Source organism: Onthophagus taurus, chromosome 1 (assembly GCF_036711975.1).
Source record: "Onthophagus taurus isolate NC chromosome 1, IU_Otau_3.0, whole genome shotgun sequence".
NCBI lineage: Eukaryota > Metazoa > Arthropoda > Insecta > Coleoptera > Scarabaeidae > Onthophagus > Onthophagus taurus.
Genome location: NC_091966.1, coordinates 36,675,459 through 36,702,924, shown reverse-complemented (window position 1 = coordinate 36,702,924; position 27,466 = coordinate 36,675,459). Strand labels below are relative to the sequence as shown.

Here is a 27,466-nt window from a genome sequence, read left to right as displayed (position 1 = left end):
ACATTTACCACTAAAAAAAAATTGTGGTAAAAAATCCAAAAAATAACACGAATAAAATACTTCCATGACAATCGTATTTGTTGAATTTCAATTATTCACGAATATTGAGTGCAGGTTTCCCGTTAATACTCAGGGGGCATTGTTGTGTTGACGATTATTGCTTGATGACGTTTGACCGAAACCACTGTAATTTATAAGCTTTAACATAGTTGGGGTTTCGAAAACCCCTATGTTACCTGAATTAAAGCTATTTCCACCAACAGTGGGTCGTTTAACGTTTAATTCAGTTCGGCTGGGTCTTAATAATTCAAGTTATACCAACTAGAAAATGTAACGGAAACTTGTAAACGAACCCGTCAAAACTTTATAATTACTTCATTTCATAAAACATCCTCTCCAAATTTTTAACACTTCTTAAATTTACTTGTTTAATCGTTCATTATTTTCTTGAAATTTATAATCTCGTAAATTGTGAAGGTGGAGTAAATTTATAAGAGGTGTAATAATTTTATAAAGTTGTTTACTCATGTTTTAAGTTTTTTTTTTAGTTTTTGAGTTTAAATTTATTTGAGTTGATGGGATTTGCGGTTTAATTTGAAAAATGATTGAAATCTGTTGAAAAAAAACTGTCATCAGCAAGGATTGTGCGCGTTCTTACGCTTTGAACCGTTCGTGGATATTCAGTCGCACGCCGACTAACTACTGAAACGGTTCCTGGAACGCTTCCTGAAAAGCTTTCAAGTTAATAGCGCGAACGTGCAAAGTGGCAAAACCCCCAATTATCTTTTTATTAATTTAATTTTTATTTAGGAAATGTTTTAAGTGAAAAGTGAAAAGCTTAACTTAATAAGGTGAGTTTATATTTAATTTTTTTAAGATAAATATTGTTGAGAACTTTTTTTTAGCGTTAAAATAACAAGATAAAACCCTTTGATAAATAACTTAACACTTTAATAATTTAACACTTTGAAGTCTATAATTTCTTAATATTTTTTTGATGGATTTTATGAATATTTTATAATCTGAAATGATTTATGGAAAAACCGTTATAATCAAACACCTTTGTGATGATCTAATCGAGATCGAAAGCGAAAACATAAAATCGCATCACAATGAGTTGACTGAGCTATTAATATCTCATATTTGCCTAAAACCGTTTATATTTCAGTGCAAAAAAAGTAAACAACCGGTGATATATTATAAATCCATATTTTATCGTTGTTTAGGTTGTTAAAAAATCTTCCTTCCTTTAACAAAAAACTAAATTCTTGTGATGTAATCGTTTATAATTACCATTTTTGAAGTTACACAATTTCAAATTCCGGTTCTAGTCAAGAATCGTTTTCTTCGACGTCTTCTACTTGAGAATTCAATTTTATAAGCGAGGTATTTCCATCGACTTATCATCTGGTCGCGATGGCACAGAGAATATTTCATCATTAAATGTCCTAGTTTGGACAGTCGATAAGAATCTTGTATGGATATATTATCAAAGGTATTTTAATAAAATTGAAAAGGGGTCGTTTATTATGGTGTTAGGTTTGGAGGGATTGCGATGGATTGGTAAGCTTCTTATATCCCAAGTAGTTACATCAACCACAACCCAAACGATTCAAAGCAATTTCAAACGAGCTTTTATTCATTTTGCCTCAAAATAAAAAGATATTTACAAGAAATAAAATTGAAATGAATTACTTAAATTAATATTAATAAAAGAAATTAAAATATTTTTTTAAAATTACCTAAATAATAAGGGAAAAGGAGCTTCATTAAAACGTTCCGTGTAATTAATCTTTCTTTTAATATTTCTTTGTTCGCTGTTTAAATTTTGATCTTTTATTCCAGTAAATTTAGTTGAGGGAAAATTCTATGTGTATATATTTCGACCTTTACGCTATTTTTACCATCCATTATTATTCGCTAACCTCTTTTAACCTATCTTCTAAACTTCATTTATACTTTAAGTTTTAGAAAGAGTTGTTTTAAAAAAATTCTTTATTTCATTGAAGTTAATTACAAATTCAAAATTTTTTTTTAATTAATTCTCTCGATAAGAACGAATCCGTTTTATTTTCTATTTCCTAGAATAACTGAAAACTCACATTACTGCGTCACTTTTTTTTACATAAATACCTCCATATCTATTATTTACACAATGAAGTAAATTGTATATTACAATTTTGATTCCACGATATCGAATTGCACTCCAATCACTAACCCAAATTCGCGGTATTTAATAATTGCAATGTATTAAGTTAAAACCGTTATGTAAATAAAGGCTTTAAAATATTTACTGTAAATAAAACTCAACTATTTAATCATAGAAAACCTTTTACATTGCACAATTATATATTTGAGTACCATTATGGATTTAATTCGCCCAACATGCTAAAACATCATGATGTTAATTAGAGATCATTTAATGTTAATTATGGGTTTATTTGAACTTGGAATAGTTATTAACGTAAAATGTTAACCAAGAATTTGTTTTAAATACATATAAAATTAGCACAAACTTGCAACGAACTGTTTTCTACGATTGTAAACTATTCTTAGCCTACGATATAAACAAGGAATAATGCGTATTAAGCGCAATAAGGTTTAGAATTTTTTGAACCGTAACGGAAACAAATTAAAAAAAACTTTGTCAATTTGAAAAAGCTTACTTTGGGCTATCTATATTCGTGTTTCATCCGGTCAACATCTTCGGCGGCAGCCAAAAAACACGCCAACCTAACAAACCTATACATTACAGAATCGGTAGGTTGATCTTCTTAAACACAACGTTTTTATTTGGTAGGGAAAACAGAGGAAAGCAATATCGATCAAACTGAAAATTTTCTACCTTTTCTATCAGTGTGCAACAAAAATGAATTACGAGATTTTGTAACAATTTCTTTTTGTAGAAACAGCTTATTAACGCGTATTAAACCACTTTTTGATATGATGCGGATAAAACTCCGAGATCATATAAAGCAGGAAATATTCTGCTCTATACGGCGGTATATAATTTAATCGATTACTTGATTACACAAGCTTTTTTTCCTCTAAAACTATGAAAACCTCACATAATTGCCGTATTAAATATACTTGCGACGTCAAAACTTTCTTATATGATACGGACAAAACTCCAAGACCATATAAAATTGACAACGAATTTGTTATTTTATGTGGTGGTATATAATATTAATTAATTGCATGATTGCACAAGCATCTTTGCCTCTAAAACTATGAACAGCTCATATAATTGCTATATTTAAATTTTTACGGCATAACTTTTTTATATGACATAGACAAAACTTCGAAACCATATGGGATCGATAGAAAATTTTCTGCTCTATACGGCAGTATACAGGATGTCCCGCAACGATTGTACAATACTGCATCAGCGTATTCTCTGATCGAAAACAGACAAGAAAAGTCCAATAAACATAGGTCCGAAAATGGACCAATTTCGAGATATTCAAAGTTTTAGTTTCATAAGCTGACCTGTTGTAAACATCATTAATTCTAACGATTTAGATGCAGTAATTATATGATTACCATAGTTACGATGGTTAAGATAAAGTTTAATAAATAATAAGATAATATTAAGTTAATTAATACAGTTCATTAATAATTTAACAAAACAAGTAACAAAGATTGTCGAAGAAAATCGTTCAACCAGCATAAAAACAACGAATATTTAACAAATTGGAAAAGATTCATGTCATAATAAATGTTCAATATGCGCACCATTTACTTCTAAACACAAACGGATACGTTTTCTAAATGAACTTCTAATGCGTTCAAGGATACCAGGAATTTGTTTTACTGTGTCAAATGCGTTACTAATTTTATTCTTCAAATCCTGCACATTTTGAACGTCTTCAGAATAAACAATTTGTTTTAAATGTCCCCAAAACCAAAAATCTAACGGATTTAAATCTGGTGAACGAGGTAGCCACGGGACAGGACCTCCTCGGCCAATCCACTTATTGCCAAATCTGTTATTTAAGTATGCTCGAGTAGCGCGTGCATAATGTGCTGGTGCTCCATCGTGCATAAAGTAGCAATCTTCTAGAATTTGTTGAGGTAATTCATCAAATGCCTCTGTGATTTCATTTTGTAAAAAATGTATGTAGGCATCGGCTGTCAATCTCTTTGGAAGAAAAAATGGACTTAATAACTGATCACCTATAACTCCAGCCCATAAATTAACACTGAATCGCCGCTGATGATGAGTTTCTAGTATTGCATGGGGATTTTCATCGCTCCAAACGTGCGCATTATGAATATTAAAAATTCCGCTTTGAGTAAATGTTGCTTTATCCGTAAATACAATGTTTATGGGAAAGTCGACGTTTACTACCTCTTCCTGTATGGCCCACCTACAAAAAATCTCTCTTTTTTCGCCATCATTTTCTTTAGAGCTTGAACGGTGTTGTAATGATAAGGATAAAGCAACTGCTCCCTTAAAATGCGGTGAACGGTTGTTTTGTTAATGTTTTCTTGTGCAGAAATTCTTCTAATGCTGGTTGAGGCATTTTCATCGACTCTTCTCAAAACTGCTTCTTCTAATTCCACCGGCCTTGTGTAATGTCTCTCCGTGGAATGGCTGTGGGTTACGCTTCCCGTTTCTTTTAATTTGAGAAATAGTCTGCTAAAGGTGTGACTATTAGGCGATTGTCTGTTCGGGAACCTTTGTGCCTAATGAAGAGCTGCTAACGACGCATTTCCATCAGCTAGTCCGTAACAATACACCATATCCGCCATCTCTTCCTTGGAGTAATTAATAGGAGCCATACTTAATAGTTTTATTAAATTAAATAGTAAAATAATAATTTCGTGAAGTATTATTACTTTTTCTTGATTAGACAACTTATCGTAATCATAGTAACGACTTAATAATTATAAAAACAAATTTAAATTCATGATCACAGAGTAAGTAAGCAAGTAGTAGTCTGTGTTCATGATGTTAACAATATCAACTTATGAAACTAAATCTTTGAATATCTCGAAAATGGTCCATTTTCGGACCTATGTTTATTAGGCTTTTTTTGTTTATTTTTGATCATAGAATACGTTGATGCAGTTTTGTACAATCGTTGCGGGACACCCTGTATAACATTAATCAATCACTCATTGCACAAGCATCTTTGCCTCTAAAACTACGAAAACCTCATATAATTGCTGTATTTAAATATTTACGGCGTCATAACTTTCTTATACAATACGAACAAAACTGCGAGACCATAAAGAATCGATAGGTAATTTTTTGCTCTATACGGTAGTATGTAATATTAATCGATCACTTGATTGTGCAAGCATCTTAGCCTCTAAAACTACGAAAACCTCATATAATTAGTTTATTTAAATATTTATGGCATAACTATTTATATGACATAGACAAAACTTCGAAACCATGTGGAATTGATACAAAATTTTCTGCTTTATACGGCGGTATATAATCAATCACTTGATTGCACAAGCATCTTTGCCCCTAACATTACAAAAACTGCATATAAATGCCATATTTGAATGTTTACGGTGTCATAACTTTCTAATATGATTCGGATAAAACTACGAGATCATATAAAGCAGGAAATTTTCTGCTTTATACGGCGGTATATAATATTAATCGATTACTTGATTACACAAGCTTTTTTTTCTCCAAAACTATTAAAACCTCACATAATTGCCGTATTAAATATACTTGCGACGTCACAACTTTCTTAAATGATACGGACAAAACTCCAAGACCATATAAAATTGACAACGAATTTGTTATTTTATGTGGTGGTATATAATATTAATTAATTACATGATTGCACAAGCATCTTTGCCTCTAAAACTACGAACAGCTCATATAATTGCTATATTTAAATTTTTACGGCATAACTTTTTTATATGATATATACAAAACTTCGAAACCATATTGAATCGATAGAAAATTTTCTGCTCTATACGGCAGTACATAACATTAATCAATCACTCATTGCACAAGCATATTTGTCTCTAAAACTACGAAAACCTCATATAATTGCTGTATTTAAATATTTACGGCGTCATAACTTTCTTATACGATACGAACAAAACTACGAGACCATAAAGAATCGATAGGTAATTTTTTGCTCTATATATGGTACTATGTAATATTAATCGATCACTTGATTGTGTAAGCATGTTTGCCTCTAAAACTACGAAAACCTCATATAATTATTTTATTTCAATATTTATTTCATCACTTTTTATATGATATAGACAAAACTTCGAGACCATATGGAATCAATAGAAAATGTTCTGCTTTATACGGCGGTATATAATATTAATCAATCACTTGATTGCACAAGCATCTTATCCTCTAAAATTACGAAAACTGCATATAATTGCCGTATTTAAATATTTACGGTGTCATAACTTTCTAATGTGATGCGGATAAAATTCCGGAATCATATAAAATTAATAGAAAATTTACTGTTTAACTTTGTCCCTACCAAATAAAAAAGTTGAGTTGTGGAAGGTTAAACCTACCTATATCTTATAGGATACTCTGTGTAGGGTTGGGTGCAGAAAGCGTTATAATAAAAAGACATTAAATAGAGAAAGAGTGAAAATGTTAATTTTATTATACTTAACCCAACCCAACCCAAAAAAAGGTTAACCCTCTTCGAGCAACGATAATAAAAGTAAGTGAAGTTAACAAGAAAAATGAAAGAAAATAAGGCGTTACCAACAAGTCATAAATATACAAGTTTAATAAGAAATGAGAAATGATTATGATGTACCCTTGTAATAAAAGGTATTGAAAAATTAATTGTACCGTAAAAAGGACTAGACCCTGAAGTAATGGAAATTATAAATTCATTACGGTAACACGATCACATTCTTCAGAAATAACGATTCCGTTACCTTAACACAGCGGCAATTTCGCTTACGTTTTAATGTCCCTCCTTTTGTGCCGATTCCATCTCGTAATAATATTCTTTCGTGGTTTCGTAACATTCGCAATACATCTAGAACAATAAGGAGAAGACGAGGGATGGTACAGGACGACAAGGTCATTTGTAAACATCGATACTATACAAGTTGTTTGAACGGAGTCTCTAGCGATCAGTTATTCATCTTGTTAACAAACAAAGCTGCCGTTATTAGGTCCCACATAACCCACAAGAGATTCATCAACGGCCACTTCATAGCCTAAAGGTAACCGTCTTTACGACAGCTGTAATAGGGCTTAATTTTTGAGGAAATCGGACATATTGTAATGGTTAATTCCGACCTAACAATTAAAAACCAAAAAACCTAATTGACTTCTTCCTCTCTGAGTTATGTCGCTGCCAATTCCTCTTAAGAGGAATTCTAAGAGATTCACTTCATGCTTGTTTTTGATGCAGCTAAGATAATTATTATTAGGTTGGTTTATGCATGTCAATCCAAGTTGACTTGCCATAGCCACAACGTTCTCCAGATTTGTCACCATTTGATTTCTATCTGTGAGGTTACCACAAGGGAAAAGTGTATGTTGATAAGCTATAGCCAGAACGTTCTCCAGATTTGCCACCATGTGATTTTTATCTGTTATGCTGCCACAAGGAAAAATTGTATGTTGATGTATTATGAAATTCCTAATGCCATGGAAGAACCACCTTGTATTGTTTTAAATAGTTTTAAATATTGTTTATTTATCAAATATTTCCCCACCCACTTCAATACATTTATTAACCCTTCTACTAAAACTTTCTTTACATCTTGAAAGGTATTCTTGGCTACTATTTCTGCATGCATTTCTTATCTGCTCTTTCATGTTCTCTCTGTGCAAAGAGATTTGCACAACTAGTAAAAAGATCTTTTCTGCGACTATGCAGAGCTTGTATTAGTGCCGACGGCAAACAATTTGAGCATTTGCTTTAGTTTTAAGAAAATAATGCTATAATAATAGTAAATAATGCTATAATAATGCTATAATAATAGTAATAATGCTATAAATGCTAAATATGCATATTTGCGCGCCTAAAAGTTTTCACAGTTTATCATTTCTAAGCTAAGTTATATTAATAGTTTTTTGTGAAGGAACCTTCATATTGTAATCCGATGAGCTCCTGTTTTATTTTATGTTCGTTGACGTCGTTTTCCTGAGGATGACTGTTGCACAGTCGAAACCGGTAGAAAACTAAACTTTTTACAATAAATGTCATCGTTCAAGTGCTGTTTTTTAATTTATTTAAACATAAAAATACCTTACGAATCGAAAGTGATGGTTAAATATAAAATTCCTTGAACAATTACAGCAAATGAGGTATTAACGATTAGATGTGACCATCTTGGCGGAGCGAGAAGAAGAGAGCGAAAACAAGAAATAATGAAACGTAGTAAAACCAGAAAACGAGCAGAAAAGTAAATTTTTAGATTGAAATTATTCAAATATGAAAAGATAGGTTTACGGAAGAGTTGAAGTTGTTGGTTCATGAGTTGATAATTATTATTATTTTTATGTTTAGTAATTTCTAAAATTTCAAAAAAATCCGATTTTGTACCTTTATTGCATGAATGTAAAAGTTCAACTCCTCCGTAATCTATATTATAACCAGTTTCTATATGGTGTTAAATATGTGTTAAATATTAGAATTTGCTTTAGTTTTAGTCTCCAGCCTTCTCCCCGTTTGTCCGATATATATACTTTCACAATTAGAGCATCAAAGTATATATATCAAAGTATAATGTTATAACGTACCACGCTTTTTAATGTCTTTTTAATTTTGAATTTTAAATTTTAACGACGCATATTTTGTATTCTGGCTGTTATTTGATGATTTAAAATATTTCAACGTTTCAAATTTCAAATGATTATACCTGTTGGCTTCACGTTCTGACAGTGAGTATTTTATATTTTATTACGTAGTTTAATTATAATATTTTTATATTTTTGTATAGTTTTCGGCTGAATATGAAGTTATAAACTTCGAAACCGGTTCCGATATAAATTAAATAATCTCTGCAAGTGTAAGGTTCATAAATTGTGTTTTATTTTCATATTCAAATTTCATTTTACTTGCAACATGAACAATTCTCATTATTTGAAACAGTCCTTTTGCAAGACATAAGGGCAACCATCTTGTTGAAACCACATTTTGTAGTTCGTAGATATTGATTGGCACATCTTCTAACAATGTTAAGAGGAGATATAGAGTAAATACAAATAGCATACGAAAGTATGAATTTTTTAAATAACGTGGTTTTTGCAGAAAAACAGGCAATAATATTTTTTATGAAAACAAATATGGTAAGTGTTGTACCATTTTGGAAACTTGACTAAACAGGCCATCTTTTTAAATAACTTGCCAAGGGTGTTGTACTACTCCTTTTTTTAGAAATCGTGTGTCAAACTTAATAGACAAAAATTCTTTTAACCTAAACTCGATCAAAGTAATAGTTTTTTTTTTGCAAAACTAACGACTTTTGTTGTTTGATTTTTGATTTCTATAGTAGCATGGTTCACAAGGAATACATTATTATTAAAATCAATATTAAATTGCGAGCATTTCTGACCGTAGTACCTAAAGATATGATATATGGGAACGATTTTTAATATTTTCAAAAATATGTCTATTATCAGAGGCCAACCTATACAGGTATAGGTTGGCCTCTCACCCGGTGCCCGCTTGACGTTGAGTTTCGGGACACCTGTATAGGGTGCCATTTAAAAAATTGGTCGTGACCTTCATATAACCTTGAAACCTCATTTGGTTCATTTTTATGTAAAATTAACCGTTTTCGAAATAATCGCTTGTCTCACGTTAATTAGACCACTCTGTATACTACATACTTGAGGGATATACTAAGATATGTAAGACGTGTATTAACATCTGCAAACGAAGTTTACTTTTAAGTTATTATTACGTATGGTATTGTATAGTTTTATTATTTAATATTTAGTATGCAGTATTGTATAGTATTATTTTTTATATTTAATTCACCTGCGTATATTCATGTAAATACTGTAATTTAGAGTTTTTTTTTGTTTCTATGTTTTCGTATAGTATTATTTTTTATTTTTTTCTCTTGCGTATGTTCACATGAATACATACTGTAATTCAGAGTTTCTTTTTGTTTTTATATTTTTGTCCTTTGTCCCTCCAAAAAAGAAATATGTTTGTATGACTACATAAAGATTATTGTTATGGGTTATTGTTTGAATATTCCCGACAGTCAATATAAATTTTAACCATTTACAAATCGTCGGTTATACAATAATAATAATAAACTTTATTGTGCACCATAAGACTCTCCATATTGAAGAAAAAAAAAAATACATAAATTAAAAACAAAAGGGCACAAAAGGCGGGTTCCAGACTTTAGTCTGTTCTAACCAACCTATACAACAAAAAAAAAATAATAATATATAGAAAAAAAGCAAAAAAATAAAGTAGTACATACGCAAAGAAAAGAAAAAAAAAAGAAAAGAAAACAATATAAAAGTAATAATAATACAAGCAAAATACAAATAATAATATAAAAAAACATAATCAACGGCGACAACAGGATGCACACCAAATGCAAGATCATAAACAAAAAAAAATATTAAAAAAAAAAGACAGCATTGTAAAGGGGACAAATTTAAGTGGCTTGCAAACCTACCAGTCTTTCACCTACCCGCCTTTTGAAACCTGTCGTACTTAACTGTCGAACCGACAATGGCAGGCTTCCGTAAGATTTGTAGACATGATAGGTGAAAGAGCGCTGGAACAATGATGTTCTGTACTTTGGTGGCACGATTGCAGGAGCAAACCTGGTTGGATATCTCCCATCTTCTGACTTAAAAGTTATTTTGTCATATATAGGTACCGCGGCGTCCGAGTTTTAACGATCTTATGAAAAAGCATCAAGCTAAGCAGTTCGCGCCTAGAGCTCATTTTCATACCGTCCTTGGACGTAGCTACAGTCGTTGAAGTGAGGTGTTATCTAACACACTTTTTTTGTAGAGAAAACCAAGTAATGCTATTTCTTTGTTGGTTTACGTATAAAACACCACCAGCTTCAAGACTGAGTTGTAGAATTTCTGTTCTTAGTCGACATGCTAATGAAAATTCTATTTTCCTTGAGGTTTTACAACAATAAAAAATTCTACGCATTAGACAAAATATCTTCTTTCTTTCAAGGAAAAATATTTCAAACTAAAAATTCGTTTGTGGGACAGTTTCCTTCTTCTTCTGGCAAAACAGTTTGAGGTTCGAACGAATTTCAGCAGATTTATGTTTTACAGGAAGCTTCTTAAAAGAGGAACCCTTGCCTTGTACATCAATGCTTCAAAGACAGGTGGATCCGGAGTAGGTATAGGCATTAGTGGACCAAATAGCGGCATTAAATTGCCCCTCAGCTCGGACATAACCATTTTTCAAGCAGAAGTTCTTGCTATAAACTTCTGCACCGCTTTGAACCTAGAAAAGGGACAGAAAGGTGCATTGATAAACATTTTCAAGGACAGTCGGGCAGCCCTAAAGGGCATTTAGGACTGTACGTGTGACCCCGCACTGATCAAAAAGTGTACCAGTAACCTGAGAGAACTCGCTAGGGGTAATGATGTTACTCTATGGTGGGTTCCAGGTCACAAAAACATTGAGGGCAATGAAAGGGCGACAAGCTGGCCAAAGAGGCAGCAAGAATGCTCTGTATTGGACACTTAAATGTAGGCCTTAAATGGAGGCCTCAAAAGTAGCCTTACGCTGGAAAGAACTTCAAGGTCACAGATAGGTAAAGAGTATGATAACTCCGTTGCAAAACAAAACCAAAGAAGTTTTATACCTTAGCAAAGGGGATTTAAGGTCTGAGCATATAGTGTGTGATCGCATGAGACACAAAATTTTCGATAAAGTTCACTTGACACACCGTCATAAAGGAACAAGACCTTAGAGAAATACTAAGGTTCATAAAGGACCAACGTTTGCCTTAAACTTTTGGAGGGATTAAGTTACAATAGATCTTCAGCCCGGCAGCAATAATATTAATAATAATACCGGAAGCTTTCAAATAAAGGAAAATGTTATAGCTAATTATACATGAAGCAGCATCCATCTTCTTTGAGATATTAAAAATAAAGTTCAAATATTAATAATTCTTCAGATAATCTCTCTGTCCAATAATTGTGTTGTTCACCCCGTTTTAATGATTTATGCCTCAACTAAAAGCTTGCACTACGTTGAACACGAATATCGAAGAGTACACAATTATTAGTGTTGAGGAACATTCTTCTTACTCGTGATATGCATCATCTTTCTCCACTTATTTATTATAAAGGTGGATTCACGCCCTCTACTTGATATAACTAATTAACCCGAGATTAATAAATCACCTACTCATGCCTTTTATTATTGCACTCTCCCAAATTAAAGAAAAATGGAGAGGGATGTATCAGAACATACAAAATTTACAAATTAATTTAAATTTATATTTGGGGACCCATTATTTGTAAGCATTAATTTATTTTTAATTTTAAAAATTGAAAGTGTAAACTTTCTAAATAAACAATAATTCGATTTGTAGTCTGTAATAATATAAAGATAGAAGGTATTAATATTTTGTTCTACATCAAGTAAATGAAAAATAATCTTTAATTAGTATAATTAAAATAACATTAATAATATTGAACTATTTGTAGTTCCGTGCTTGTAAATACTTGCTAGTTTGACCTAAATACACAATAATAAACACATTTACGATAAAAGCTTCGTTTATCACGCGTGTAATACGCTACAAAAGAACTTTATATACGTTCTTTGCCATCGCTTGAATGCCACGCAACAGGGTAAGGCTACCACGGCACAAAGCTTTATAACAAGTAGCTGGATTTCATAAAGATGATGAATGTTGCATCCTTTAAAAAACAAATCAACCCTTCTTGCTGGACGCAATCTGTTACGAGTTTCTCTCTTGAGTGGACTGAATACGCCCATACGGTGTTAAGATGGAATTACGAAACAATTTTAAAGTTAATTTTAATAATTTTTATTTTAATAAACAAAAAGGATTTTTTAAAAATTCTTAATAACATATTAAAATGTTTATTACATAATTCTAACATTATCTGCTCTTTAGAAAGTTTGGATAATGTTTCATAAACCCTTAAAAGTCTTAATTATTTCATTAAAATGTCTAAACTTTCCAAAATTAATTAAAAGGGGTATCGTGTTCTATTTCGATCTCGGAATCTCTTAACGTTTAAACTAAACATTTTCAATATATGAGTTTACTTGAAGGTTTGCTTAAGTATTTTATAAACATACTTATAAATTTATTTTATATTTATATTTTATAATCAAAATTTTAAATATATTTACGATCAATACTAATACTGAATGAATAATAAATCAAACATAATTTAGGTAAAGTTCATCATGTACATTCAACTTTCGTTAACATTAGTAGTTTTGGGTGTTTAAATGCAAATTACTTCCGAGTATGTGGATGTACTATGTTTTAGTTATATTCCCAGTTGAAATCCATTATTAAAGTGTATGTGCAATTAAAATACTTTTTCCACAAAGTAATTTATTTTATTTCTTGCATTCTAAATATTTCAGATTTTAATTTTGTAAAAATGAAAAGGTTTCATGGAAACTTAGCGTTAATATAAGATTACGTTCACTATTGACGGCAAAAAGGGCGTGAGTTCATGTCGACTTCTAGCCAATTTAATCAACTCCTCCTAAGGGATTTTCCATTGAAAACTGTTTCCCTGCTCAATTTGTACTCACCAAGTAAAGCCAACAAGTTACGTTTTACGTGTGTAGAATTTTTAAATTCGATTGTTACGTAAGCGAAACTTTTAACGTTAATTTCACTATTTATAACGTTGTACTTTTTAAAGAACAACCTTTTAACCGTCTCCTCCACCACAATTGTCTCGTTCGTTTTAATTATTTCGTCCATTACTGGGGACAAATTATGGACATTCGTTTGCGAACCGCCCGACTGTAATACTCTGTTCCAACAGCTATTTATATCAAATTCTCATTTCGCACTCCAAGAGACACATTTTTTCGTCGTATTCTAGAACCAAATTACTACCCACTGAGTATGTTACAGTGAATTTCATAACACAACTTTAATCCGTTAATTCCTAAACTAACAACAGTAAAATTTTACATACAGTAAAATCTCGAAGACGTACGGCTAAACCCGAAACTTTCTAGTTCTAAATCTAGTATTAGTTCTAGTGTTAATTGTTGAGAGGTTTAGCCGTCTGAAGAGACGTTTCTACTTCTAAGTCTAGTGTTAATTCTACTTTTAGTTCAATAAAATTATACAATCATCTAGCGTTCAATAACAATTAAAACTAAAACTACCGTCCTTGATTTATACATGGCATAGATAACTCGGGGAATACCCCGAGTTTATCTATGAACATGTTTTTGTTATCGTTTTAAAGTTCACTTTATTTTCCTTTTTTCAGCTTTTCATTTACGATGAAGATATGTCGATTAAAATGACGTTAGATGATTAATAATCCTCTACAAAATGGACAACAACAGTATAAACATGTCAAATTATAACGACGAGGAGGATCCTTGGGACGTTTTCTACGATAAAAATTACACCGTAATAGGACTTTACATTCCAGTATTTTTATTGGCGTTAGTTTCTAATGGATTAGTTATAGCCGTTGTTGTCAAATATCATTATATGAGAAAGTAAGTATTTACACATAATTTTTTATCTTCCTAGCTTTTAATTAAACCTTATCCATCGAATTTTAAAAATTACTTTTAAAACGAGTAATCTTAAATCGTCGTTTACTTATTAGGTGCACGACTGTATATTGAACGAGTTTAAAGATTAAGTAATAACTTTTTAAAAACTTTCGTTTTATAAGCTTCGTGCAGATTTGGATTATCGTTGCATTGCAGCATAGCGTGACGCAACTTCCGAAAATCTGGGCCCCTCCACTGTTGAGATAGGATAAGAGATGTTTCGAGGATACGAGTTGCGAGGGGGAAGACCTTAATCCTACCACAAATTTAAGTAGTAGTACTTTCGTGATCGTAGAACCAGTGATGAAGTCTGTTCTCGTCTATAATTTGTCACTGATTGATTAAGTCTTTAACTTGACTTTTAGTCGTTCAATACTGAGTTTACTTTTAAATATATTTTTATTTATTTAGTTTTGGTTTGAGTTAATGTCTTAATTACAAAGAATTTTAAAAAAACAAGGAGCATCTAAATGTACAATCAAATAACATGAGCGGGATTATTGAAATGTTAAATATTAACAACACAGACTAGTATCAGTGTAATTGTTATTACAGGTGCAATACCACATGCAATGACATTCATTGACTAACCAACGAGTGAAGGAAGAGCTGCTTGTAGGAGACTCAGATTATTCTCAAGGGTAGAACGTAGCCACAAATCCAAGTTTACTGGAAGTTTGCAAAGTATGACTGAAATTTCTGTTATAATTGGAGAAGATGTAAATGATGCTCATGCTTTAAAAAAGTAAAAATTGAAATTGCTATTAAACAATGACAACTTCTTTTCAATCGTAGCTGAAGAAGTCTAAGTTCCAAATCGTCTTTTCTCATGTTGCTCATTCATGTTGTGTTTGTCTATGGCGTCTCTTGTCTTTCTTTGGTAGTAATTTCCGACTCTGGCTAGCACCTTGGTCAGACACACTTCTTGTGCTCCTTGATGCAGTAGTTGGTGTTACGTCCAGTTTGGTCAACGTAATACTTCCCACAATATCATGACAGCCGATGGACTCGCACTCTTTCTAATTATAAAAAAGGCGGATAAATCTAGCTGGTACAGAACGTCGTGTCTTCTTTCTGCTTACAAAGAGCCCTTGAGAGTGTATCTGTTCTTCTGGACTACATCTTTCAGACCCTTCTTTTCTGCTCGCAGGAACAAGGCTTGGACTACTGACCATTTCTGTGGATGGTGATGGGACGAATATGATATGACTCTTAGTTCCATGCCTCCATACTCGAAGGAGCAACTCTGTATGTTATTTGCTGTTAAAACTCTTGTCAATATCCTATTGAAAACTTCTCCGAAATTACTCGTCATCAAATTTTTGGTTTTGTTCTCATCAAAGGAAAACAGAATCTACATTCTAAGTTTGGAGACTGCTTTATTCATGGGTTGTATTACTTGGAATGCAATATAACGTGATGACATGTTTATCAGCAGCGCTTGTGATGTTTGCATCCAAATAAGATGATGCTCCATCAAATATAAACACCACTGGTCCGGCTATTTTATATCGGCTATATGTAATCAGGTGGTATATGTTTTACCAAATCTGGCTTCAAACGCTGGTCTTTGAAGATCATCATAGGTGGAATAGCAGTAACATTACATTTTTTGTTACACTTTCTGCGTGCTCAGATGGAACTAGTTGCACTCTTTTTGCATCACTGCTGCTGATGAACTGTGAGCCGGCATCCTTTCTCATCCATATTATAGATTATTTGAGTTTTTGTTATGTCATCTTTTTCTATTAATGTGTTTTTTAGTTTTGTGTAATTTATTGAATTTCATAGCCCGTGAGGATTAAATTGTTAGGCTTTTCTTGTACATACCTCCGAATGGCGTTGCAAGTATAATCTCAATCACTTTCTGTCTGCAGACCGCTTCGACATATTCTTACTACTTATTGCTTCGCTCTTAATATGACATATTAAGATCTCTTTTAAGATGGCACCATACTTTAGCAAGCCAACAACTCTGGTAAACAATTACAAGAGTACTTAGATATATCCAGAAACTTGACAGAACTTGATAGCAAAACCACTTGAGGAAGTATTCTTAAGGTTTTGACAATTTAGCAGCTCTATCTTCCACCAAAGTTAAATATGTACTGAATAGTTTTGATATTACTGATAACGAACTTTATTTTCCATACTTCATCAAAGTTTGCAGAAACTCTGAGGTTCATAAACACATAGATATAGGTTACTGTTTTATACGAAGCAAGGTTTATGAAAGAATCGGATAACTTTCTTACAGCCTCTTTCTGTGACTTAGTTTAACTAGAATTTTTTATAAATTATTAAATTAAAAACAAGTAACTTCTAAAAATAACATAAAAGACTTTCAGCAGAAACTTTTCAATACAAATCTAAAACGTGATTTCATTTTTATCATGCTCACTTGAACGCACTGAATTGTCAATTGCACTCAGAGTATTTCATTTGACTTCGAAAGAAAAGCTATTTTCTTTTTACGATGTGGCTTAATAATTTATTGGTCAAGTTCTGGAATTTCCGAATCGTGTAAGCTACAATGAAACCTCGTCCATTAGGTTTTAGATAACCGCTACTTCCTGCACGGGACAAACAAAATAAAATAAAATGTACGTGCACTTGAAAGCGTTTTCCTTTAGAAACGTAAAGAACGTTTATTTCTAAAGGATAGGATTCGCACATTTTCTTTCATTAGATAAATCACCAGGACGACCATTGAATACGGAAAGATTCATCGTCATAGCTCATTGAAAGGTCGTGTTAAATAGATGGGATGTAACAGTTTGAAGTTTTGATTACATGGTCTTAAACTTTTCATAAATGTAGTTTTTATTACACAATTTTTTTTAATTAATTAATTAAATAAATTAATTAAGTGTTCTGGAATACTTTTCCGAAACACATCTGTTACATCAAACAACGTGGTAGAGAAGCGAAAGATAATTGGCACAACCGGAAACGTGATTGATTGTAGTAGTATAGGGGTGAAATTTAACTGATTGGCAGTTTTAGCTTATTTTTTTTCGCGATTTTGTAGCTAAAGAAAAATATTAATCAATGTTTTAGTCGTTAATTTTTAAATAATTTATTTTTTATTTAAAAAATGAAAACGTTTAATTTCCCCCGGTGATACAAACTTTTTTTATAGTCGATTTTGAGGTATCTTGTGACCTTTTCGGTATTGTTAGGTAAAAACTTTTCTCATCTGTGGAGTTGAGAAGATTTTTTGACCCTTCCAGGGTTCTTTCAATAAATACTTTTCTCGTTTACACCTTTAAACCTGTTATATTACTTTCTCTTGGTATGAAATTAGTTTACTTATTTAATTAGAAAAGATTTGGAATGTTATGAATAAATTATTAAAGAACAAAGTTTTTTTAACTAAAATTTTATTATAATCAAGATTTCACTAAAAGCAATAAAAGAATATAAACTGAGGTTATTTATAGAGTCACAATCAAAGGGGTTTGTGTTAATATGTCCTTCTTCTCTTAATTTCTCCGAACGATATTACAGAAATTTTGTTTTCGAGGGTTTTGCTTTCAACACTGACCGAGTTCGACCGCACTCTGGACACAGAGCAGATGTTGACTTTATGCCAATAAGACCAGAACGTATGGTAGTTAATGTTTCGTGAATAGTGGCCTCAAGTATTATTACGGAAACTCCTTCTAAATATTTGGATAGATTCTTTTTGGGATCAGACTCAAAGTGGAAACACGTGCTTAGATCATGTTATTTACATGTTCGAATTCGACTAAACAAATTTTTTTTCTAACGTTTAATTAAGATATCTATATATACAAGTGGGCACTTAGAGCTATGATTCTAATTCAATTGCGGAAGCTCAAATAAGTGGTCATTATTCGCAATTAGCACACATTACTCCGATTATCTGTCTGTCAAATTCACTTGGTTGGAAGTACCGTTTGTGTTGCGGCCGAAGCCAATTTAATCGGAGTTAAATCGAACCAGAACACCGGATGGATATGTTATAGAATATCAAAAAAAAAAATTGTTTACATCAAACTTCACGCTTCGACAAATAATGCTTTTCAATAATTTTTTATACATGAAAACTTTTGTATTTCCAGTACGTATTTTTATCCATACATTTCACTATCTTTAAAATTCCTTCCGTTTCGCAAAGAGTATCGGATTCGAAGTAGATGACGTCAGGTGTTGAGTTCTCGAATGCTTTACAATCCATTATATCTTTCAGAGGTTTCTTACATGAATACACCGGCCGTTCCAACACGTTTCTTCCCTCAAATTTATTTTGGTCACGATTTTGAGGCAAATATCTCGTTTCCTATATCATGATCGAAACTTGAATAAAAAAAACAAGGTAATATAGGAGGAAAATTATAAAAGAATTTAATTACGATTAAATTCTTTCTTCTGAGAAGTTGTTAAAAGAAATTGAATTCGTTTTTGTAAACGTTGGGTGGATATTATAGATATTTTAGCTGCAATTGACAATCTAATAATGTGGGAGGTGGTGTCCGCCCACAAACTATTTATATTGAGGAAAAAGGAGAAACGATTAGGATATTGACGTAAGTTTTTCCTTGAAATAATTTTATAAAAAAATATACAAAATCGTTTGTTATTCTTTCTGGTTGTATCTTTTTGGGTAAATTCAATTAAATTTAATGGAAAAATCAATTATAATTTCTTAAAAATTTCTTTTTTATCATTTCTCCCTAATTGACAACCTAATTGGGATGTTGAGAATCCTCTTCATTCGATTTCTTGCCACGTTCCTTAGTTTTTATATACGACTTCGTTGTGCAATATCTTGTCAACATTATCTTCCCATTTTATCATTATCTGCTTTCAATTTCATATTCTCAACTAGTCCCTCTTCACTTCCGTTGGTGTCGTAATTTTAAACATTTTCCTCGCCTTTTTGTTTACTGATTTAAAACTTTGAGTCGTTGGTACTCTGTGTGGGTGATTGGCCCAACGATAGAAGCTCTGTTGCCTTGAGACAACTGGTCTTTTTGGTCCACAACTGTTTATTATGAATATTCATAGTAATCCTGTCTCTAAGACTTGCCCTATCCGCAACCCGGGGAAGCGGCCACTACGAGGTCTCCCGAGATTTACATAAATAAGTTTCTTAATTCTATTCAATTATTTTAACCAATAGAAAATTTTAAATTGGTCATCCCAAAGGAATTTTTTACGCTTACCAACAGTGTGACCCGTTTGAAAGCGGAACACCCTCGTAAAATTTGTATTTATTATCCGATTTCGATAATTTTTTTTTTAATTGTAGAGGTTAAAAAACTGTATCTTGGGACAAAGAGTGATATTTTTCTTAAAAAAAACAAGGCCTACTATTTCACTTTTTAGGTGCTAAAAATGAAGAAATTATATTAGGAAATTTTTTACAAAAAATCTGAGTACACCACTGCATTAAGCGCCTTTTGAAATGGGCATATACCAAATCTCATCAAAAATGGTTAGAAATCAACACCGTTACAGATAATTGAAAAATATAATTTTTTATAAATTAATATCATCTGATCTAGTAGACCATGACAAAAATGTAATAAAATACAGAGAATAATACAAAACTATTTAACAATATTTAACAGAAATTCAAAAAATTGAAGAAAAAAACAACATTCAAGGTATTAATAGAAAATAAAAACTAGTTAAATGTCTGTTGCTTCCGCCAATCCACCGTTAAGTTCGATACATTTATTGTACCTTCTTCGTGCATTCATTGTTACATTCCTCAGTTGCTCTGGGGTAATGTCTGCACATGCCTGAACTATTCTAGCACGCAGTTCATCTAGCGACTGTGTCCTTGACCTGTAAACTTTCTGTTTAAGGATTCCCCAAAGAAAAAAGTCGAGTGGTGTCAAATCAGGAGATCTTGGCGGCCATTCAATAAGATGACTATTTCTTTCTATCCATCGATTTTCAAAATTTTCATTTAACCAACGCTTTACCACTACTGCGTTATGCACGGGAGACCCATCTAATTGAAATTTTATATTCGCACATACCAGAGGTGGTAAATTATTTAGCGCATTCGAAAACTCATTTCTTAAGAAATACAAAAATTTTGTTGAATTTAAATTGCCCTCAAAGAAAAATGGACCAATAATTCTGTTGTCAAGTATTCCGCACCACACATTTATTTTATGCGAATACTGTCGCCTTGCGTTGATGATCCACTCTGGATTTTCTGTGCACCAATAACTTGAATTTTGCGATGACACCACGCCATTTGTTGTAAACGTGGCCTCATCGCTAAACAAAATTTCCCTTAAAAAGTTTCTGTTTTCCAAGTATTCACCTTGAGCCCATAAACAGAATTGGTTCAAGAGTGTGCAGAAATTTTGGTTTATAGCGGTTAATTTTATTTTTTGTAAGGCACCTTCTAATACATTCTCTTGGAATATTTAAATCTATGGCAGCCGTTCTCAAACTCGAATGAGGGTTATTATGAAAATATTTCACTATTTGATTATTATTTCTAATTTCCCGGCGTGGATTTTGAACTTTTAGAATTTGTTTTGATACACTGCCTGTATCGTTGAATACCTTATTTACCCGGTGAACGGTGTTAGCACTAACCGGAGGCATATCTGGATGCCTGTTATTAAATTCTATAGCCGCTTTTCTTTTCGAAAGAATATTATCGCCAACAAGGCGTACAATTTCAACTTTGTGTCTAACACTTAGTCGTTCCATAATTACACCACTAAATTGCACACTTTTTATAAAATTTTTATAAGCACAAAACTGACAGAAGTAATGCTTTAAATCACTTTCATAGAATTCAATTCTTTTTTTTTATTTCCATGGTTTACTAGATAACTATTTTTTTATTTCCATGGTTACAAATGTAAATAGTTTTTGTATTATTCTCTGTATTTTATTTCCTTTTTTGTCATGGTTTACTCCATCTGATCAAATAAATTCATAAAATATTGTATTTTTCAATTATCTGTAACGGTGTTAATTTGTAACCATTTTTGATGAAATTTGGTATATGCCCATTTCAAAAGGTGCTTAATGCAGTGGTGTACTCAGATTTTTTGTAAAAAATTTCCTAATATGATTTCTTCATTTTTAGCACCTAAAAAGTGAAATAGTAGGCCTTGGTTTTTTTAAGAAAAATATCACTCTTTGTCCTAAGGTACAGTTCTTTACGCTCTACAATAAAAAAAAAAATTATCGAAATCGGATAATAAATACAAATTTTACGAGGGTGTTCCGCTTTCAAACGGGTCACACTGTATGTATGTAGGCTTAAAAATCGGAATCCTTTTGCAACCTCCTTCCTCACCTCCTATTCCCTAACGTCCTCCTCTATCGTGACTAACTCAAAATCATTTTAGTTTAACCACGCTCGGAGTTGTTCTGGCACCGTAGACGAAGGGCTATATATCTCCTCGACGTCTAAGCACGTCTAATGTTCCTCGGGATTTTAGTTGACCCATTCGGAATCGTTTTCTAATGTTACAGAACAGTGTTAAGCATCCTACTTTCCCGAAATTAAGAAGTTGTTGCATTCCTGATCGCCGAAACTTTTTACGTGGATTCTCTTATTATAGACAGAGTTCTTTTACAAAAGTCCTACGGTTCAGTCCACATTTAAAAAAAAAAAATATTACCCAAACACGCCGTCTGCCCAAAATGTGCATGAAGGAGTAACTCGTTGTATTAATCTGTTGGTTTGAATTCTTGAGTCAGCTGCATCTTGTAGTTTATCCTACAATTCGCTGCGTGGTGCTTATCAAAATTTGAAATTGTTATGTATGATGTTGAATGAATGTTTCTTGGTTTTTGACGACATTCTCGTTTATTAATAGACCTAATTTCTTCAAATTTATTGATCATTCTTCGAATCGTTGACACTTTCCCCATTTTTATACGATCTTTTCTTTACTTAACACATTCATAAACTAATGGTGTACATTACATGATTAGGTCAGATCAACATAGTACATATCCAATTTCAAGCTGCCTACGTAATATTGTTTGGACTAACAAATTCATTCGTATGGATAGTAAAGTGACTCCATAGTCAGTCAAATAATGCATAACGGCATTAAAATACGCGAAGACACAAAGGAAAGGCCAGATAGGAATTAAGAACTCTGACATCAAAAACTAATGCGATGTTTAGGACATGGTTAGATGGGAAAACAATGCAGTGAACGTTCGTAGAATTCCATATAACAGACTGTCGAAAATTGTGCTTACAAATAACCTGCCTGGAACCAGACCACTAGGCTGACGACCAATGAGAGAAAACTAACAGTCAACATCTCAGGTGATATTTTAGAAGCAACCTTATCAGGAACAACAGTCCTAATAGTAAAGAAAGAGAGGAAGAACAAGAAACCTTGGTACACTAAAAACAAATTTACAGAATGTAAGGAAAAACAACTATCTTTGTTATTAAGATTTACGGATTTTTATGAAACAGTTCTGTTGTTATTTTAATTATAATTTCAATTCTTTAGTGGTGCGTTGTTTGGGTTGCATAAATAGCAGTTTATTTTCTATGGTATTTTTCAATTTCTATGTTTGTATTTTGAAGTTAAACTACGTATACATAAAATTTTTGGTTTTATTAACGACGCACAACATATGATTAGTTGCAGTATCCAGAAGTTAAGTACATTATTGTAACCACAACAAGCCATAATTGTTTTTTGTAATTATAATATGCATCCATAATGATTAGCAATTAGATCTGATATCGACTACAGTGTTTAATACTAGTATCCAGATGTTAAATACAATATTCGATGATCGATGCTAACGAAGCCAAGTCTCTGACCATGATATCCAAGAACTTTAATTCTTGCACCAGTTGGATTTCGAAGGCGTGTAGTTTAAGATGAATAACGCGGACTTTAAAGCACTTGCGCGTTTCCCAATTGAAAGGTGCGGATCGTTACTAATATTTACAATCTCAACATTTTCTGCCGTTCTTGATGACCTTGTTCTTCTTAATTTTTGTATTTCCAGTGTTGTATCGATTTCTCCAAACTTTTTGACTCGTTCACAGTCAAGCTATCAATTGACATACATCTGTACAGGTGTCCAAAATTTGTTGTCCGCATAGGCTATCTCCGAAACTAAAAGAGATGTTGTTTTCATCCTATTAGCAAAAACTGAAAAATTTGCAAAAACGACAAAAGCGAATATCTTACTTATCAGCAAAGATAGAATATAACTATGGCCTGTTCTACGCAGTTCCAGCAAAATATCAAAGAATATACTTTAACATAGTAAGATTAAAAGAAAATGAGCAATGACTTCCAGAAAAGAAAAGTTGAATTAGGTTCTCCACCAGGTTGGTTTTGTTTACAAATGTCAATCAACTCTAACAAAAACATTGGGTAATGTTAGGATGGGTCAGTTTTCTTTTGAAACCCCCAATTAAAGCGTGAAGAAATGTTAACACAAGTAGTTTTCTTTTGAAATTTCCAATTAAAGCGTGAAGAAACCCCAATTATAGCGTGAAGGAATGTTAGGATAGGTCAGTTTTGTTTCCGCCTGTCACTCATCCCTGAAAAAAAATATTGGGTAAGGTTAGTTTTGTTTACGGCTGTCTATCACCGCGGACAAGAATGTTTGGTAAGGTTAATTTTTCGTAATTTTCGTCTTATTCAGTCTTGTTATACTATGGTTATACTTTGACATTTTGTACTTTGAAATAATTTACCATCGACATAAGCCTACTACCCAAAAATGTAATGATTTAAGAACATTAATTTGTATCATAGCCGAAGAAAATCCAGCATAAATCCAATTAATTTAGTTTCTGAAATAAAAATATTCTTAGGATTACTATATTTTATGTTTCAAATAATTATGTTTCATTCCAATCTTCATAATTTAAGAGACTTATTTCAATTTTTGAAAGTTTCTCCAAAACTTAGTAATCCACAAATAACCTGCTGGAAAGATGAAAAATGCTGGAAAGATTTATCGAAAAACTGCATTGCTGCAAACTGTATTTGCTTAATAAGTCCGTTAAGTACGGAATCAAAGGCAATTATTAGTTAATGCACGTTCCTGTTATGTTTTGAATTTTGTAGTAATATTGTTGAGAAGCTCAGTAAAAATCGAAATGAAATCTGATGACTAGTACACAAGTTAGGAATTGTTGATGGATTTGTTTGACATTGGTATGCTCCGATACAAAAAGTTGCATAGCATTCCAAAATAAATCATGTTAGCAAAAACTAGAGATTCAAAAATAAGTTTATTTGGTTATCAAAAATGCATAATACTTTCATCATACAGCTTTCCCAAAACTTCCGGGACGGAGCTATAAGTTTTGAACGAGTGAAGAAAAAAATTTGAAAATTTGGGGATTACTAAAGAATCAAAAAAACTTCATTTTTACATAGTTTAGAACTTCCATGCAATGTACAGTTTTTTTAGGGGATGACCGCCCGTACATTTTTAAGTAGCAACCCTTATCGAGTTTTACCTTATTTTAAAGGTAATGGAAAAAGAAACGCAACCCCATAAACCAAAGCCCGATACGACGTACCGTATATCTTATTTCTTTCAAGAATTATGAGGGGTTGACTACCAAATGGGAAAATGGGAATTGAACGAAGGTGACTTCGAAAGAAGGTTGGAATTCTTTGAAATAGTACGTGAAAAATGTGATGGTGACAGAAATTTTCTTTTGAACGTTGTTTTCTCTGATGAAGCTACTTTCTATTTGAATGGTAAGGTTAATAGGCACAATTGTCGTTATTGGAGTGACGAAAATGCACGAAAATGCACGGAGACAGATACCTGCATCTGTTAGAAAATCAAGTGGGTCCAAGTGTACGTACCGTATGCCCTAATGGTATTGACAATAAGTGGTTAAGTAACATTCAGTGGCCACCACGTTCTCCTGATCTAACACCACTCGATTTTTTCTTTTAGGGATTTCCGAAAAGTACAGTGTATGCAACAAAACCAGAATCAATCAATGATTTGGAAAATCGCATACTTGAAGAACCACCAATATCACTTGAGATATGCTCCTGATGGTTCAAAATTCCATCTATGAGCGTTTGGGTTATTGCGAGACCGGAGAAGGTTGACAATTTGAACATTTGTTATAAAAATCGTAATAAAAGTGCAAAAAAGCATGAAAACATTTTATTTTCCCATTTGGTAGTCAACTCCTCATAATTCTTGAAAGAATTAAGATATCGGGTTTTGGTTTATGGGGTTGTGTTTCTTTTTTCATTACCTTTAAAATAAGGTAAAACTCTACTGGGGTTGCTATTTAAAAAAGTAGGGGTGGTCATCCCCTAAAAAACTCCACATTGCATGGAAGTTTTAAACTATTTAAGAATGTAGCGTTTATGACTCTTTAGTGATTCCCAAATTTTCAAATTTTGTTCAACACTCGTTCAAAACTTATAGCTTCGTCCCGGGAGTTTTGGGAAAACCTGTATATGCCAAAATGTTGCTGTCTACCAGCAACACATTATTATTATGATGGATCACTTGGTGCAGCAACCGAGAGAAGAGTTTTCTCAAAAGTATAAGTTTCTATAACTTTTCTAAAGGTGGTGCAAATGTGCTAGATGAAAGTGACAAGTAGATTTTTCATAAAAACGCTGGGCTTGGAACTGATGTAGAGTTTAAGAAAATATTGCTAATTTAGTTATGATGTTATGTAACGCCATTTTTCGTATGTGTAACGCCGGATTAAAAGATATTTAGATTTTACTGTAATAAATCGAACTTTCGCCGTTTGAGATTTAATTGATCATAATTCTGGAACCAAATTATCTATTGCCTTCAAAAAAAGTATTAAATGAAATTATATTTTTGTAACGTTTAATTCACCACTGTATTTAAAAATAATTCACGACCGAATCCAATTAAATTGAATTAAATAAATAAAATTGATACCATCATAATTATAATATTTTATAAGTGCGACGTTTGTAAATGGATTTTCCTGGTTTGCCCACAAAAACCTGACATATTCTCGACGTGAATGACTAGATGGATTTTATCATTAATCAAATCCTAAACATCCCTAGAAAGTTGTACCTTTTTTATCCACCCCTTTATTATAAAACCAAAAAAATACTTTTTGTTTCAGCGTAACGAATTATTTCCTGGTCAACTTATCGGTGGCAGATCTTTTGGTAACAATTGTTTGTATGCCAAGTGCAGCAGCTGTGGCTTATACAAAAATATGGTACCTAGGTAATTTTGCTTGCGTAGGTTGGTCGTATTTGCAATGTAAGTAATTGATCCCCTAGCATCTGTTGGTGTGGTAAATTATCTATTAAGTCGGGTGTGAATTGAGATGAAACAATGAGGTTTCGAGGATGGTTAATTTGCGGTACAACTCTAATAAATACTCATATAGTAAATTGCTCAACAGATACGCTTTATTTATCATCTCGGTTAATGTGTTGTTACCCATTATCGTTAAAGCATTTGCAAATTTCTCGCTTGTCTGTCCAATCCGGTGCGTTTCAACGTCAGCACTGTCTTGAAATTTCCATCTAAATTTCGATTTCCCCTTGAATATTGCCGCGTCTGTCACCGTGAATTCGAAATCGCATAATGACAAGGATAGATAGAATATTCAGAATAAATCTCCGACAGTCGACTTCTTTCTCTTCCGACTTCTTATAAAGGACGAACGAGAAAGGATTATTCAAATTTCCCCGGATTCGTTACCTAATTGTTTCATCTTAGATGTATTCTGTTTCTGTATTGATTAT

The 27,466-nt window shown here is 32.4% G+C and overlaps 1 protein-coding gene across 1 annotated transcript in view; it reads left to right on the top strand.

The window, feature by feature from the left end:
• Positions 1-682: 682 nt before the first annotated feature.
• Positions 683-27,466, top strand: part of LOC111421130 (orexin receptor type 2-like) — a 40,223-nt gene continuing 13,439 nt past the window's right edge. The window contains exons 1-3 of the mRNA XM_023054268.2: positions 683-851; positions 14,429-14,666; positions 26,833-26,975. Of these exons, the coding sequence (XP_022910036.1) occupies positions 14,494-14,666; positions 26,833-26,975 (316 nt within the window). The 5' untranslated portion in view covers positions 683-851; positions 14,429-14,493. The remainder of the gene's footprint in view (positions 852-14,428; positions 14,667-26,832; positions 26,976-27,466) is intronic.